This window comes from Vicia villosa, linkage group LG5 (assembly GCF_029867415.1).
Source record: "Vicia villosa cultivar HV-30 ecotype Madison, WI linkage group LG5, Vvil1.0, whole genome shotgun sequence".
Classification (NCBI taxonomy): domain Eukaryota; kingdom Viridiplantae; phylum Streptophyta; class Magnoliopsida; order Fabales; family Fabaceae; genus Vicia; species Vicia villosa.
In genome coordinates, this window is record NC_081184.1 from 131,867,228 (window position 1) to 131,881,946 (window position 14,719).

At 35.5% G+C, this 14,719-nt stretch overlaps 1 protein-coding gene across 3 annotated transcripts; it reads left to right on the forward strand.

Moving 5' to 3' along the window:
- The first annotated feature begins 225 nt into the window (after window positions 1-225).
- On the forward strand, window positions 226-11,491 carry LOC131602532 (chaperonin 60 subunit alpha 2, chloroplastic). 3 transcript variants are annotated; one of them, XM_058874671.1, is made up of 9 exons: window positions 226-380; window positions 453-606; window positions 1,334-1,455; window positions 1,542-1,749; window positions 1,844-1,989; window positions 2,118-2,424; window positions 2,954-3,204; window positions 9,421-9,621; window positions 10,793-11,491. In XM_058874671.1, exons 1-9 carry the CDS (start codon window positions 312-314, stop codon window positions 11,078-11,080), a joined length of 1,746 nt encoding a protein of 581 aa, XP_058730654.1. In that variant the 5' UTR covers window positions 226-311; the 3' UTR covers window positions 11,081-11,491. The 3 variants fall into 3 exon arrangements, with proteins under 3 accessions (XP_058730654.1, XP_058730653.1, XP_058730655.1); XM_058874670.1 differs by having other exon boundaries at window positions 227-380; window positions 447-606; XM_058874672.1 differs by lacking the exon at window positions 226-380 and having other exon boundaries at window positions 592-606; window positions 1,334-1,435.
- Window positions 11,492-14,719: the final 3,228 nt, after the last annotated feature.

The window sequence follows — 14,719 nt, forward strand, 5'->3', positions numbered from 1 at the left end:
TCTTTTTCAATGCAACATTAACTAACTTTTAACAACTTTATCCTTTATCTACACTTTTTTCAAGTCATGACAATATATAACAACTAATAATAATTAAGGATAATTTTGTAAAAATGTTATCTTTATTGACTCGATCATTATTTTTCGTAATATTTGTATAGCAATTTTAACAGACATTTATTTTTTGACACCAAGGTAGTAGAACGTATGTTTCTTGCTACTGTAGGTTTTAATTGACTCCCCGCCTCTCGCAATTGAAACAATAATCAAAGTCAAGTTTAAGCTAATATCTTCTCAGGGAGAGAATTGAGATGAATATGCAAATTCAAGCTCACACTTCTCTCTCATCACCATTCTTCTCTCCCATTTCTCCATTTTCAGTAAGTCTCTCTTCCCCACACCACTCCACTCTCACTTCCTTCCATCCATCTTCTAACTTTTCACAGTTTCAGTTATTTCCTCGGAATCAAACGGTTCGGAAAAACCCACGGTTCATTGTGCGAGCAAGCCCTAAGAAGATTTCATTCGGTAAAGAGTGCAGACAGACTTTACAAGCTGGAATTGATAAACTCGCTGACGCTGTCTCTCTTACCGTTGGACCTAAAGGTTAACGCCTCGTAGCTCTTGTATTCAATTTTTGCATTTTGCTTTATCACTATTATGTCCAGGACCAAATATCTGAGTTTGCAGTTTCTTAAATTTGTTCATGTTTGGTTTTGATTAGGTTTTCATGTTTGATGTTTTGAATTTGATTTTAAGCTGTTTTGTGTACAAAATAAGCTAATCTAAACAAACACACAAATACTTAGGGCATGTTTGGATTGACTTATTTGAGCTTATCTACTGACTTTTGTGATTCTGTTTAAAAGAACTTATAAAAATAGCTTATGACATTTTTTCATAATTTTTTTCAACTTATTTTCACAAGTTCTTCTCCAAGATAACTCATGAAAATAGCTTATAGCATATATAAAAAAACAATTTAACTTTTTTTTTAATCTTTTGTTATAAAATAGCTTATGTAAGTTTATTCATAAGCACTTATTTGGATAAGCACTTGTGCTATAAGCTGCAAATAAGCTATTTATCTAAACAGTCCCTTAGGGAGTTATATGATAAGCGTTTGATTATATAGCTTATATAGGTTATGATATAAGTGCTTAAGTTTATCAGAATTGGGCCTAATACTTGCAATTTCGTTTTAGTTATATATTTGAGTGGTAAATTGCCTGCAATTGAACCCCTATCTATAGTGTATGGCCCTTTGACCAATTTGGTTCAACATTTGTGTACTATTATTGGTGCTGATTTATTTTATTTATTACCCACACAGGGAGAAATGTTATTCTTTCTGAATCTGGAAAGCTTCAAGTAGTTAATGATGGTGTTACAATTGCTCGATCGATAGAGCTTTCTGATGCAATTGAGAATGCAGGTGCCATGCTAATTCAAGAGGTCGATCATGGTTGTTAGGTTCTACCTTAGATTCAATGGATGAAAAATTTGAGAAGTGTTAATGTTTTTATTTTTCCTGCTTGTAGGTTGCAAGTAAAATGAATGATTTGGCTGGTGATGGTACTAGCACTGCTATAATTTTGGCTCGAGCCATGATTAAATCTGGACTATCAGCAGTTGCATTTGGGGCTAATCCTATTTCTTTGAAGAAGGGGATGGAAAAGACTGTAAAAGATTTGGTGAAGTTCTTGAAGAAGAGAAGTATTCCCGTTGAAGGAAGAGATCATATCAAAGGTGTTCCCTATGTACCAATGCTTGTTTGAGTTTTTATAAGTACAGGTTTCTTTGCGAATATGTGTTGAAGATGTTTCTTCCCCATCTTCTGCAGCCGTAGCCTCAATTTCTGCTGGAAATGACGAGTATGTTGGTAATTTGATTGCTGAAGCTATAGAGAAGATTGGATTTGATGGGGTAGTCACCATTGAGTCATCCTCATCATCTGAAACCTCTGTGGTAATTGAAGAAGGGATGAAGGTATTGATGATGATAATAATAATAATAATAGTCGTACTCAATGGCAATCATCTGTTCTTTTCTAGATCTGAATGATCAAGTTCTTGTGTGTTTACCTGTATTGGTTGTTGTCTGTTCTTTCTGTACAGATTGATAGGGGTTACATGTCTCCTCACTTCATTACCAACCAGGAGAAATCCATTGTGGAGTTTGACAATGCTAAAGTTTTGGTAACTGATCAAAAGATTTCAAGTGTCAAAGAAATAGTTCCTTTGCTGGAAAAGGCCATGCAGTTGAGTGCCCCGCTCTTAATTATTGCGGAGGATGTCACGCCACAAGTGATGGAAACGTTAATAGTGAACAAAATGAAAGGATTACTACAAGTTGCAGCTGTAAAATGTCCAGGATTTGGAGATGGAAAGAAAGCCTTGTTACAAGATATTGCGCTCATGACGGGTGAGTTCTTACTGCATTTAATAAATTTGGTTGATATCTCTGCCAACTTCCTTTATACCAGGCTTACATTCATCTATTTTGGAATTATTTTAATAAAGCCTACGCTTCAAATACTTGCTTCTTTTGCCGTATAAACTGAACAGTTCACTGACAAGAAGCTTTTCCATCTCATTGTTTTTCGTTTTTATTTATCATTTTTAGTTAGACAGTATGACTGTCTTGGGTACTAATACAATTTCCATTATCTCATTTTTTGACTATCTAGTTCTAGTTGCCAAGACCGACCTTGTGGATTGTTTCAGTACCTCAGTTGACTGTTGACACGGGTGCCGATAAATTATCGAGTTGTTTTATATGGGTTTAACTGTACGAGGGTAGTTTGAATTATGATTTGTTTTGTCTCAAATGTCTTTGTTCCCATCTCTTGCAACGATTTTTATGCCTAGCATATTTTTCGATCAAGTATAAGCAGACCTTTTCTGCCTTTGTTTGCTTGACCTCCGTTGGCATTAATAACTTAATATCACAGGTGCTGATTTTCTTTCTGGAGATTTGGGTCTCACACTTGAAGGTACAACATCTGACCAGCTTGGTAATGCACAGAAAGTGACAATAACCAGTAAGACAGCAACTATATTTGCTGATCCACACACTAAGGCTGAAATTCAGGCTAGAATTTTACAGATTAAGAAGGATCTTACTGAAGTAGACAATGCAAACCATTCGAGGAAACTCTCAGAGAGAATTGCAAAACTCTCTGGTGGTATAGCTGTTATAAAGGTACATAATTCAACAGACTTGTAATGGGCTGTATTGTATGTATTCTGATCACTTTGGGCCTTTACTTAGCAACAGCCGTTTCTTTAGTATTTCTTACACTATTCAAGAATCATAACTTGGAGATTTAAAATTGTTTTATAATATAAAAGCAATGTTGATTTTCTCTGTAAAAAAGTTTCTTCTGATTTATAATTTCTTTATTAAATAAAATGTTACTATAGTATTTATACTATTTATTCCACCAAGGACCAAAGAAAGATGCCCCATTGCTATCGAATGACTCAAATTAGAATTCCTCTAATTCTACTTTCTCTCCTATATCACTTGTTGTAGCATTCCGAATTCTATGACATTGGGTCTTGTAAAAGAATAAATACAATATGAATCTAGATTTTGCACCGCACGCAAAACATTGTTTTTTTTGGCATAATACTCAACATTTTTGTGTTAGGGTCTTGGAAAAGTTTAAAATATTAGATAGAATATAGAACTCAACTATAAGGCATATAGCAAATCATATAGAAATATTGAGATTTAAGTAGTTTATCATTGGGGACTGTTTATAATATGACATTGTAGCATTGTTTGATTTATGGTGCCAACTCCATCTAGTGCAAAAGAACTTTTTTGGTTGCTTCTGTTGTGGTAAAAATAGAAATTGCATTTTAAAGAAATATATTTTATATTTTCTTCTATTTGATGAGAATTACATATGCTGTATTTATAGACTGCATAAGGCAGAATTTGAAAGAGCAATCTGACCTAAGAATCAAGGGAATTAATTTCCCATGAATGCTGATTCTAATTACAGAAAAGAACAGGAAATAATAACTAATTAATTACATTAATCTTAATCCTTAATGAGCTGTACAAACAGAATCATTTGATTCTGTATTAATTATTCCACACTCCCCCTCAATCTGGGTGGTAGATGTCTATCATACCCAGATTGGATCTGATGTTCTCGTATATGTTCCTTGGAAGGGCTTTTGTTAGAATGTCTGCAGTTTGCTGGCATGATGGAATATGGTTAACACTTATAACTTCATGATCAATTTTCTCCTTGATGAAGTGTCGGTCTATCTCCACATGCTTTGTTCTATCATGTTGTACCGGGTTCTTAGCAATGCTAATAGCAGCCTTGTTATCACATAATATCTTCATGGGGTGATTGGTAGGAATTTTGATCTCATCTAGCATTCGCTTAAGCCAAATTCCTTCACAAATACCTTGTGACATAGCTCTAAATTCTGCTTCTGCACTACTCCTGGCCACAACAGATTGTTTCTTGCTTCTCCAAGTTACCATATTACCCCATACAAATGTGCAGTAGCCTGTAGTCGATTTCCTGTCAGATAAACATCCCGCCCAATCAGAATCGGTGTAGACTTCAATACCTCTGTTTGAGTTCTTTTGAAAATAAAGTCCTCGGCCTGGCGTACCTTTCAGGTATTGGAGAATTCTGTTCACATTTCTAATGTCATTTTCAGTTGGATTTGACATATAACGACTAGCCATGCTTACAGCAAAACCAATGTCTGGTCTGGTGTGTGTTAGATAGATTAGTTTTCCTACTAGACTTTGATATCTATCTTTATTAGCTGGTACATCCTCGTCTTCACTCCTTTTTACTTGTTCTATGGGAGTATTGGCAGCTTTGCATCCAAGCATACCTGTTTCTTGAAGTAAATCCAAAGTGTACTTCCTTTGAGAAACTGAAATACCATTCTTTGTTCGTGCAATTTCCATCCCTAAAAAATACTTGAGTTGTCCCAAGTCTTTGACTTCAAATTCTTTTGCTAGAATTTTCTTTAACTGGTTGACTTGTGCATCATCATCTCCCGTAATTACGATATCATCAACATAGACAATAAACAAAGCTATCTTCCCATCCAAAGAGTGCTTGACAAACATAGTATGGTCTGTTTGACATTGAACAAAACCATTTTGCTTGACAACTTTTGTTAGTCTATCAAACCATGCCCTTGGTGATTGTTTGAGGCCATATAGAGATTTGCGAAGTCGACACACCATGTTTGAGGTTCCAGGTGATTCAAGTCCCGGAGGAATTTGCATATATACCTCTTCTTCTAACTCTCCATTTAGAAATGCATTCTTTATGTCTAGTTGGTGTAGGGGCCAATCTAGATTTGCTGCCAGAGATAGTAGAACCCGGACAGAATTGAGCTTCGCAACAGGTGCAAAAGTCTCCTCATAATCCACCCCATATGATTGTGTGAATCCCTTAGCAACCAACCGAGCTTTGTACCTGTTTATACTCCCATCAGCATTGTGTTTAATTGAAAATATCCACTTGCATCCTACTGCTTTCTTCCCTTCTGGTATAGCAGTGATCTCCCATGTGCCATTTCTTACAAGTGCTTGAACTTCTTCAGTTACAGCTGCTGCCCATTCAGGTTTCTGCAATGCTTCTTGAATATTATTTGGAATTTCTATGTTGTCAACAGCTGCTACAAAGGACCTGTAACTTTGTGATAGTTTTCCATAGGAGATATATTTTTCAATAGGGTGTTTAGTGCAAGTTCTAACCCCTTTTCTCATAGCAATAGGAATATCAATATCTGTTGTATCAACATGTTTAGAGTTAGGAAGAATATTACCTGTGGGAACTTCATTTTCTAGAGTCTGGTTTGACTCATGGCCTTGCATTGGAGATATGCTTGACTCTACCTCCTTCCTCCTTCTTTTATAACAAAAACCCTTCCAATTACCTGTTTTTGGATCACAATCCTGTTGAGATGTGGTTGAGATTATAATTGGTCCTGTTTCCGTCATAGCTTCATTTGTCCTTTCACTCGGCTGAATGTTAGAGGTTTGTTCTGGTAATTTTTCAGCTGGTTTATGCATAGGTTCGGCTGATTGAGTGTTGTTGGTTTGGTCTGGTAAGATTTTGTCATGTTCGGTTAGTTCAAGAGGCAAAAGTTGGTATTCTGAATTTTCGATATGCTCCCCCTGAATACCATTTTTGGTGTAATAGGGTTGATTTTCAAAGAAGGTTACATCCATAGTATGGTAAAATTTTTTGGTATGGGGAGAGTAACACCTATATCCCTTTTGGTGAGGGGAGTAACCAAGAAAAATGCATTTGATGGATTTTGGGTCTAATTTGCTTCTGTGAGGGTTGAGGTTATGGACAAAAGTTGAGCATCCAAATATTTTTAATGGAATAGAGGAAAATATTTTGCTGGTTGGAAATAGGTTTTGAAGTGTGGAGAGTGGGGTCTTAAAGTTAAGGATACGGGAGGGCATTCGATTTATAAGGTGAGTTGCGGAAAGGACAGCTTCTCCCCAAAAGTGTTGTGGGACATTTGTGGCTAACATGATTGATCTAGTCACTTCCAAAAGGTGTCTATTCTTCCTTTCCGCTACTCCATTTTGTTGGGGAGTGTCCACACACGAGCTTTGGTGAACAATTTCAACCTTTTGAAGATAGGAATTTAGAGCAAGGTTGCAATACTCACGACCATTGTCAGTTCTAAGTATCTGAATATTGCTTTGGAATTGTGTTTGTACCATCTTATGATAAATTTCAAATATTCTCCCTACTTCTGATTTTTCCTTCATTAGAAACACCCAGGTAACACGTGTGTGATCATCAATAAAGGTGACAAACCATCTCGAGCCTGTAATGTTGCGGACTCGTGATGGTCCCCATACATCACTATGAATTAATGAAAAAGGTTTGGAGGGTTTATAGGATTGGGGTGGGTAATGGTTTCGGGTATGTTTAGACAATTGGCAAATTTCACACTGAAAATATTCCTTGTTTTTATTGAATAAAGAGGGAAACATTTTTTCCAAGTATATGAAATTTGGGTGGCCTAATCTATAGTGCCACATCATTACAGGATTATCATCACTTGAAACTACAGCTGCAACATGATAATTATTCTTGAGTTTTGCTTCTGATTTTTCCACTTGAAGGAGGTAGAGTCCAGCACACTCTTCAGCATTGCCAATCGTCTTCCCCAACTCCAAATCCTGAAATTCACACAAGTTAGGGAAGAATTTAGTAACACATTTCAAATCTCTTGTAATCTTGCTAATAGACAGCAAGTTACAATCTAGTTTAGGCACATACAAAACAGAGTCAAGTGTAATATTTGGTGAAATGACAATTGACCCTTTACCCATGACCTTAGAATGTGTACCATCGGCTATTCGAACATTATAGTTATAGGGACATGGAGAATAACTACTAAACAAAGTAAAATCACCAGTCATGTGATCTGAAGCCCCTGAGTCAACAATCCATGATTTTGTTTTTTCCTTACTAGTGCTTAGAGCATGTAAGTAATTACCTCTTTGAGCCACTACAGCAGTACCACCTTTTTCTGCAGTTAACATGGTTTGCTGAAGGAGTTTTTGAAGAGCCTGCATTTGTTCTTTGCTAAAAGGAGATGAGTTAGAGTATACCTCAGCTTCTTGATTGTTAAATGCTGTGTTACCTCTGCCCTCCTTGCCTTTGAACAATTTGGTCTCCGAAGGCTTTCCATGTATGATCCAACATGTTTCTTTTGTGTGGCCTGGTCTCTTGCAGTGATCACACCAGGGGCGGGTTTTCTTTTGTGGTTGCCGAGGCTGATTCCCTCTTGCTGCCATTGCAGAGCTCTCGCTGTACGAAACTGAGTTGGGTGTTCCCAACATGATTTTCTTCCTGCTTTCTTCCCTTCTCACTTCTGAAAAGGCTTCTCGAATTTTGAGAAGTGGTTTGGTTCCAAGGATCCTTCCACGAACTTCATCTAGGTCCTTGTTTAGCCCTAATAGGAATTTGTAAATCCTATCTTTTTCCACCAGCTCCTTATACTTCTTTTGATCTTCTGTACAACACCATGTAACCTCTTCATATACGTCGAGTTGCTGCCAGTGTTTGTTAAGTATATTAAAATACTCAGTAACAGAAGATTCTCCCTGTCGAAGGTCATGAAGAATGCTTTTAATCTCAAATATGACAGATGTATTGTCAACATTTGAGTATGTTTCTTTCACTGCATCCCATATCTCTTTTGCAGTGTCATAGAACATGAAATTTTCACCAATTTCATTTGTCATGGTATTGAGCAGCCATGACATTACTTGGCTGTTCTCAAGTTTCCATTTCTGAAAGTTTTTGTCTCCTTTTTCGGGACATTTAGAATCTCCTGTAGTGTAGCCTTCCCTTCCTTTTCCTTCGAGGAAGATCTTGACCGACCTTACCCATTGGGTATAGTTTTGACCATTTAATTTATGGCCTGTGATGAGGTGAGTGAGCCCTTCGTGTGAACTGGTCGGAAATGATCCAGTCTCCACTTTGAGTGATTCATCAGATTTGAGATCCTCCATCGTTTGGCGGCACTAGGTTAGGGATGGTTCAGATCGTGCTCTGATACCATAAAGAAATATATTTTATATTTTCTTCTATTTGATGAGAATTACATATGCTGTATTTATAGACTGCATAAGGCAGAATTTGAAAGAGCAATCTGACCTAAGAATCAAGGGAATTAATTTCCCATGAATGCTGATTCTAATTACAGAAAAGAACAGGAAATAATAACTAATTAATTACATTAATCTTAATCCTTAATGAGCTGTACAAACAGAATCATTTGATTCTGTATTAATTATTCCACACATTTATTTATTTCTTATGTAACTACTGCCTTTGTTCACCATTAGCCTTGATTCTTGTACAGGCTATGCATGAAACTAAGTAGGTCATTGTGTTTTCTTGAGTAACAACAATAAGTACATGCTTATTTTGACGTAAGCACTTGCATAAGAGTTTGGAAGAGCTTGTGAAATATAACTTATGGCATATCAATAAGCTATTTTCCAATTTTTTTAATAACCCCCTAAGATTTCCTCGAGAAAAAAAAAACTCCCCAAGATGGCTTATGAAAACTACACATAAGCTGTTTCCTCTTTGCTTCCCATCCACCCCCGAGATTCTACTTTTATAGTGAAAACAAATGTTTAGAATATATATAGCATTTCAACTTGCTTATCCAAAAGCAAATAGGTTACTAAATTGAAGCACTTGTGATACAACTTTTCACATAATTAATAAGCGCTTAATTGAGAGTTGTTTATCCAAATCCCTTGATTGCAATCTATTATGCTGTAACAAACCGCTGTGATCTTAAATTTTGCTCAGAATTCAGATTGTTTTTGCTTAGCGTTGTTTTCTACTTAATGCATATACCAATTGCGTAGGTAGGCGCATACACTGAGCTAGAACTGGAGGATAGAAAACTGAGGATTGAGGATGCTAAGAATGCTACTTTTGCTGCCATAAATGAGGGAATTGTTCCTGGAGGGGGTGCCACATATGTCCACCTTTTGGATTTGATACCTTCCATAAAGAACTCTATGGAAGATCTAGATGAGCAAATCGGTGCTGATATTGTGGCGATGGTATGAATACAATTTTGAGTTTTCTAGCTCTGTTTCACTGAGTCTGAGTATTTTTTCTTATGAATTTTAGTTTGTTGTGAATGTTCTTCAATTATTTCTATATATTATGTTTGCTTTTCTTTCCATGAAAAATTAGTAGAGTTTTGAATTGTGAGATTTGCATCTATTGGCTGGCTTGTGAGTTTTTTCTTTTAAATAACTGTTTGATTCTTATTGCTGGAAAAACATTTACTTTGCATAATGTACGTCATTTATTTGTGACGGGACATTCTTTTAAAACATATGCTTGAGCTATACAGTGTGTATTAAAATTTGATAAATTCTTAGGTACCCATGATAAGTAATTGGGTACCGTTACCTTAAGTGCAAATTAATTTAAAATTTGAATTTATTTTAAAATAAAATAATTGTAATAAGTGACGTGTCATTTAATGATAATATTTGATTGGATGAGGGTACTGGCACCCAACTAAATTCGAGGGTACCAGAGTGTTCACCTTAAAATTTTAACCAGGGTTTCTAACATTTTAACTACACTTCCTTGAACTGGTTTTACTTTGCTATTTCTTTGGAACATATCCTTGGATTTTATGAAGAGTATTCATTTGCAATGATAATGTGAAAATAGCAATGCCTGAGTAGGGGAATATGGGTCATCCCTTGACATATCTGCAATTTTTTTTCCCTTTCTTTTAACGCTATTCCTCCCCTGCTACTTTAGAATTAAGCCTTATTCTTGTTAATTGTCACTTATTCTTTCTTTAGTTTTCTTGATATTGTTCAGTTTCAGTTTCCTTGTATATCATCAAATAACATTTGATCTGAAATTCAACTGATTCAGATCCAGTACTATAAATTCATTGAGGCTTAAAAGAATTGTTTCAAGTTTCAAGCAAATCCGAATGCTCTATAATCTCAAGTTGATCGACATTAATACCAAAAATATGTAGTTATCATTTGATTCATGTCTTGGACGGTCCACTTTGTGGATGAAAAAACCACTAAACTATTTATTTTTATATTTTTAGTTTCTGATAAAAATATTTTGAAAATTCTCTACTATTTTTCCCCGCTTCTCTTGTATGATTGAGACTACTAGGTAGGTGATTCTTATGAACTTTTCTCAAATACTTTTGCGTACTTGTAAGCAGTTGTGCACGGATCATTGCAGGCACTTGTAGAACCTGCTAAATCAATTGCAGCTAATGCTGGAGTTGATGGAGACGTTGTTGTTGAGAAGACTAGAATGTTAGACTGGAGAATTGGATATAATGCCATGACTGGCACATATGAAGATCTTTTGAATGCTGGAGTAGCAGATCCAAGTCGGGTTGCAAGATGTGCTCTTCAAAGTGCAGTCTCCGTTTCTGGCATAGTTCTAACTACTCAAGCTATATTGGTTGATAAAATAAAGAAACCCAAGCCACGTGTACCTATGGTCCCTGGTATAACTCCCTAAAATAGATAAAACAATTAGTGTTTTGTAAATATAGTTGGTCTTCTTCAATGATGAATGCCGTTGGTTGAGTCAGCCTGTGAATGTCCCTTGGGTTGATTAGTACTCAGGCAGCAACAAGAATGCTCTTATGAATGGTAAAGTCAGGTATGATGAAACCCATGTATCGCGAAGCAATACAAACAATTAGGAAGTTCAAAGTTACATAGGGAGTTGAATAGTGTTAATGCTTTTTTTTTCCTTCCAATTTATCAATTCATTTTACAGATGAAAGTTTTGTTCCATAGAAGATAGAAACCTATATCTGATATATTCACCATGTAACTTTATAATTTTGCTTTGTCAAGGTCATGTTTTGGATTTGTCTAAAATTTAATTTGGTCCATATGAATGACTTGTAAGTCTTGAAATATTTGTCAAATTTCTTTACTTTCATTTTATTCTATGATTAGGTACACTTTCAACAATATTACTGTTAGAAGGCTTCTCCTACTATGCTGACTTTTAGCTTCACTTAATCAGTGTCTAGTTCCTGTTACCGGGACGAGAGTAGTAGTTAGTAGTAGTATTCCAAATTATTGAAACTGTAATGTTTGGCAGAGTGATTGATTGAGTATCAAGTATCAACCACTATCAAATTAAGATTAAGCTAATGTAAAAAAATGCTTTATGGAAAATCTTTTCAAACGCTTTGGCGTGTTGTCTTTTGTAGGCTGTGGAAGTTGACACGTCTCTTTCTCCACTGTCCTTGATAAATAAACGAAGTAGGAAGTGACTGACTAATGGAAGTCCTTTGACTTGAATCCAGGTGACTTAAATGCAAATAATTATACTTTCACGATAGAGCTAGAGTATATACTATAAATTATAGTTAGATTTAGGGGTGGCAAACGGGCATGCCCGCGCCCGTTTAGCCCGCCCCGCAAAAGCCCGCATATAAACGGGGCGGGGCGGGCATAGTTGAAGATGCGGGCCTAAAACCTAGCCCCGCCCCGCAAAAAAGTGAGGGCGGGGCGGGCAAAGCCCGCGGGCATTGCACTTTTTAAGCCTAAAAACATAAAAATTTATGAAAATGCACATGCCCGCAAAAGCCCGCGTTGAAAATGGGGCGGGGCGGGGCGGTCACATTAGAGGGTGAGGGCCTAAAACCTTGGCCCGCCCCGCACTAAAGTGTGGGTAAAACGGGCATGCCCAACGGGCCGGACCCGTTTTGCCACCCCTAGTTAGATTTAACTTAACTCTCTAAGAGCATCCATTGACATATATTTGAGTTCTTTATGGGATCCATTAAGCCACATCATAATAAAAGAATTTATTTAATAGGTCCCACAACTTTAGCTCATAACTTGATTTGATTGGGTACTAGAATATTTTAGTTGTTGCAATGCAATGCTATTATGACATGGCAAATTTTTTAAATATTTAATTATTAAATTAATGGTACATGTGGAGAACCCAATAGAAAAAACTACCATTGAAGATGGTCTAAGACCTATGCGTTGTTCCAACCTATTAACGCATTGTCAAGCCAAAGCCTATGACTAAACATCTATAATGTGATCTGAGTGATATGATAGTGAAAATTTAATAGGTGATCTAATGAATTTTATAATGATTCTAACACCATCTTAAATTTTAACTGAGTTTAGTTTATTGTTACAAAATCATATTGTAATGGTGTTACTTAGTTTTGGCTTAATATTAAATACAGATGTGCTATGCTTACACCGCCGTACTACACCTACACCGTATGTACGGACGTCATTATTCACCGTCCGTACATGAATAGTAAAATATTATATTATTTTATTTTTTTTAACGTTTTTTTTTTAAATATTTTTTTTAAAAAAATATTTTTTTTAATAATTTTTTTTTACGTTTTAAAAAAAAAATATTTGATAATACCTGCAGATTTACTTTCGGATTTACCTGCATTTGACATTACCTGCGGATTTGCCTAGATTCGTAGGTAAATCCGCATGTATTGTCAAATTCGTAGGTAAATCCGCAAGTAAATCTGCAGGTATTGTCAAATCCGTAGGTAAATCCGCAATTAAATCCGTAGGTAAATCCGCAGGTATTGTTAAATATTTTTTTAAAAACGTAAAAAAAAAATTTTAAAAAAATGAATTTTTAAAAAAATAAATAAATATTAATTTAATATTTTACTATTCATGTACGGACGGTGAATAGTTTCGTCTGTACATGAATAGTACGTCCATACGGTACGAACATACGTCCGTACCGTACGGACATACAGTGTAGTGTATGAAGTTGGTGTATGAATAGCATTTTTCTATTAAATAATAGGCTTAATTGCAATTTTGGTCCCTCTATTATTCATTTTTTTGGGTTTTGATCCCTTCATTTTAAAATCTTGGATTTTAGTCTCTTTATTATGTTTTTTTTGAAGATTTTAGTCCTCTATCAAATTTGAGAGAATTTTTTAATGACTTGGCGTTTAAATTGCTTATGTGTCATTGCCACCTAAATATAAATATATTCTAATTCATTTTCTATTTAATATTTAAGTTAATGTATTTTTAACATTACCGCATTATTTTTAAAATATAAGAAAAACCAGTTAATCATGGACCCAGAAAACCCCTAAATTAATCATCTTCTTCAATGGAAGAAACAAAATTGAAGCAGAGCCACGAACGAACGGACAAGGGAGGTGCACGCGGCGGTGAAGGTGGTGCGGGATAGTGACGGCAACCCAATGTGTTTCTTGCAGGGGAAAACGAGGGGTAATGACGTATGTGTTTCTTGCTGGCGGTTTCAAGATGTGGCGTACGAGAGTTCCCTCCTTGTTTCTTCTTCTATTTCGTTTTTGTCTGGGTACTGAGATGGTTTATTAAAGAAAGATTGGATTTGATTTGTGAATAGTTATGGGGGGTGGGTGAAGGTGTGGTTTTGGGAGGAAAAAATGTGTTGTTACCAAAACTTTCGCTCTTATTCTTCTTTGTTTTTTGTGAATTGGATTTAGAATGTTTAAAAAAAGATTGGATTTGTGTATGATAATAGTGGTTTAGTTCTTGAGAATGGGTATTCTTTGATTCATATGGATGGCCATGAGTGAATGTTCGATGTGTATGGTAATGGTGTTTAGTTCTTGAGAGTGGGTATTCTTTCTATTTTTTTTACTCAAACTGTTGGAAGCATTTTTTTGATTTTGCATGAATGAATGTTAATGGTTCAGTATTTGGTTTTGCAGGGATACATATGCTGCTTTAGTTTTGGGGGAGATTGATCTTGGTGAAAGCTTAAAGCTACTTTTGAAATAACGGAAACGAAGATGATTAATTTGAGTTTTTGTTCTTTTACTTTTACATTTTAAAAAAATGAAGTAATATTAAAAATACATTTAAGTTAAATATTAAATAAAATATGAATTGGAATATATTATTCTTGAGTTGGCAATGACACATCAGCCATCTAAGCGCCAAGTCATTCGAAAATTCTCTCAGATTTGATTAAGGACTAAAATCCTCAAAAAAACATAATAAAGGGACTAAAATCCAGGATTTTAAAATAGAGGGACTAAAATTCAAAAAAATGAATAATAAAGGGACTAAAATTGCAATTAAACCTAAATAATATATCTAAAGTGTCTATAACGTTTGATAAGATTGTCATATA